Below are 2,074 nucleotides of genomic sequence, written 5' to 3'. Positions count from 1 at the left end.
AGCAGCAGCAGCAGCAGCAGCAGCAGCAGCAGCAACAGCAGCAGCAGCAGCAACAGCAGCAGCAGCAGCACACGCAGTAGTAGCACATGTTAGTTTGTTGTTTTATTAATTCATTTTAATTTGGGTTTAGGGTTTAGGGTTTATTATATAAAGATAAATAAAAACAAAATAAAATAAAATAAAATAAAATAAATAAATAAATAAATAAAATAAAATAAAATAAAATAAAATAAAATAAATAAAATAAACAAAGACAGTACTAATTAATTAATTTCGGTTTTCTTTTTTTTTAAATAAATAAATACAGCAACAGATACATCAATAAATACATAAAAATAAACAGAAAAAAATAAATAAAATAAATAAAATAAATAAAATAAAATAAATAAAATAAATAAAATAAAATAAATAAAATAAATAAAATAAATAAAATAAATAAAATACCGTTTGTCTCTCCCGCTAGAAAAGAATTAATAATATAAATTTGTTTTTTAATTAAATTATTTTGGTTTTCTTCTTTTTTATATAAATAAATAAAAACAACAATAAATACATAAAAACAAAGAGAAAAAACAAACAAACAAACAAAACAAAATAAAGTAAAATAAATAAAATAAAATAAACAAAACAAATAAAATAAAATAAAATAAAATAAAATAAATAAAATGAAGTACCGTTTGTTTTTTAATTAAATCATTTGGGTTTTCTTCTTTTTTAAATAAACAAAAACAACAATAAATACATCAATAAATACATAAAAATAAAGAGAAAAAAGAGACAAACAAAACAAAATAAATAAAATAAAATAAAATAAAATAAATAAATAAAAAACATACCGGTTGTCTCTCCCGCTAGAAAAGAATTAATAATACTTATTTGTTTTTTAATTAAATCATTTGGGTTTTCTTCTTTAAATAAATACAGCAACAAATACAACAATAAATACATAAAAATAAAGAGAAAAAATAAATAAATAAAACAAAATAAAATAAATAAATAAATAAACAACATACCAGTTGTTTCTCCTGCTAGAAAAGAGTTAATAATATTAATTTGTTTTTTAATTAAATCATTTGGGTTTTCTTGTTTTTTAAATAAACAAAAACAACAATAAAAACATCGACAAATACATCAATAAATACATAAAAATAAAGAGAAAAAATAAATAAATAAAATAAAATAAAATAAATAAATAAATAAACAACATACCAGTTGTTTCTCCCGCTAGAAAAGAGTTAATAATATTAATTTGTTTTTTAATTAAATCATTTGGGTTTTCTTGTTTTTTAAATAAATAAATAAAAACAACAATAAATACATCAATAAATACATAAAAATAAAGAGAAAAAACAAACAAACAAAATAAAATAAATAAATAAAAAACATACCTGTTGTTTCTCCCGCTAGAAAAGAGTTAATAATATTAATTTGTTTTTTAATTAAATCATTTGGGTTTTCTTGTTTTTTAAATAAATAAATAAAAACAACAATAAATACATCAATAAATACATAAAAATAAAGAGAAAAAATAAATAAATAAAATAAAATAAAATAAATAAATAAATAAACAACATACCAGTTGTTTCTCCCGCTAGAAAAGAATTAATAATATTAATTTGTTTTTTAATTAAATCATTTGGGTTTTCTTGTTTATCAAATGCTGCTTTTATTGCCGCCCGCAAAAAAGAAATATCTTCGTCAGTAAGACGGCATCTTTCTGAGGCTCCATCTATATATAAAAAAAAAAAAATAAAAATAAATAAATAAATAAATAAATAAATAAATAAATAAATAAATTATATTTATTATATTTATTTGGTTTTGGTTTGTGCAAGAGGAAGGCTGATTGGGTGCGAGAGAAAATATTATTATAGCCGTTTTTGTGCTGCTGCTGTTGCTGCTGCTGCTGCTGCTGCTGCTGCTGCTAGTGCTGCAGCTGCTGCTGTTGCTGCTGCTGTTGCTACTGCTGCTGCTGCTGTTGCTGCTGCTGTTGCTGCTAGTGCCGCTGCTAGTGCTGCTACTGCTACTGCTGTTGCTGCTGCCAGTGCTGCTATATGTGTGGTTAGTGCTATTC

The 2,074-nt window shown here is 22.3% G+C and overlaps 1 protein-coding gene across 1 annotated transcript in view; it reads right to left on the bottom strand.

Moving 5' to 3' along the window:
* Nucleotides 1–1,868: 1,868 nt before the first annotated feature.
* Nucleotides 1,869–2,074, bottom strand: part of EMH_0040010 (uncharacterized protein) — a gene marked incomplete at both ends in the record, with an annotated part of 699 nt that continues 493 nt past the window's right edge. Inside the window, one exon of the mRNA XM_013495457.1 lies at nt 1,869–2,074. Coding sequence (XP_013350911.1) covers nt 1,869–2,074 — 206 coding nt within the window.

This window comes from Eimeria mitis, genomic scaffold (genome assembly GCF_000499745.2).
Source record: "Eimeria mitis Houghton genomic scaffold, Emh_scaff1584, whole genome shotgun sequence".
Taxonomy (NCBI): Eukaryota; Apicomplexa; class Conoidasida; order Eucoccidiorida; family Eimeriidae; genus Eimeria; species Eimeria mitis.
This window is presented reverse-complemented; position numbering and strand designations above follow the sequence as displayed.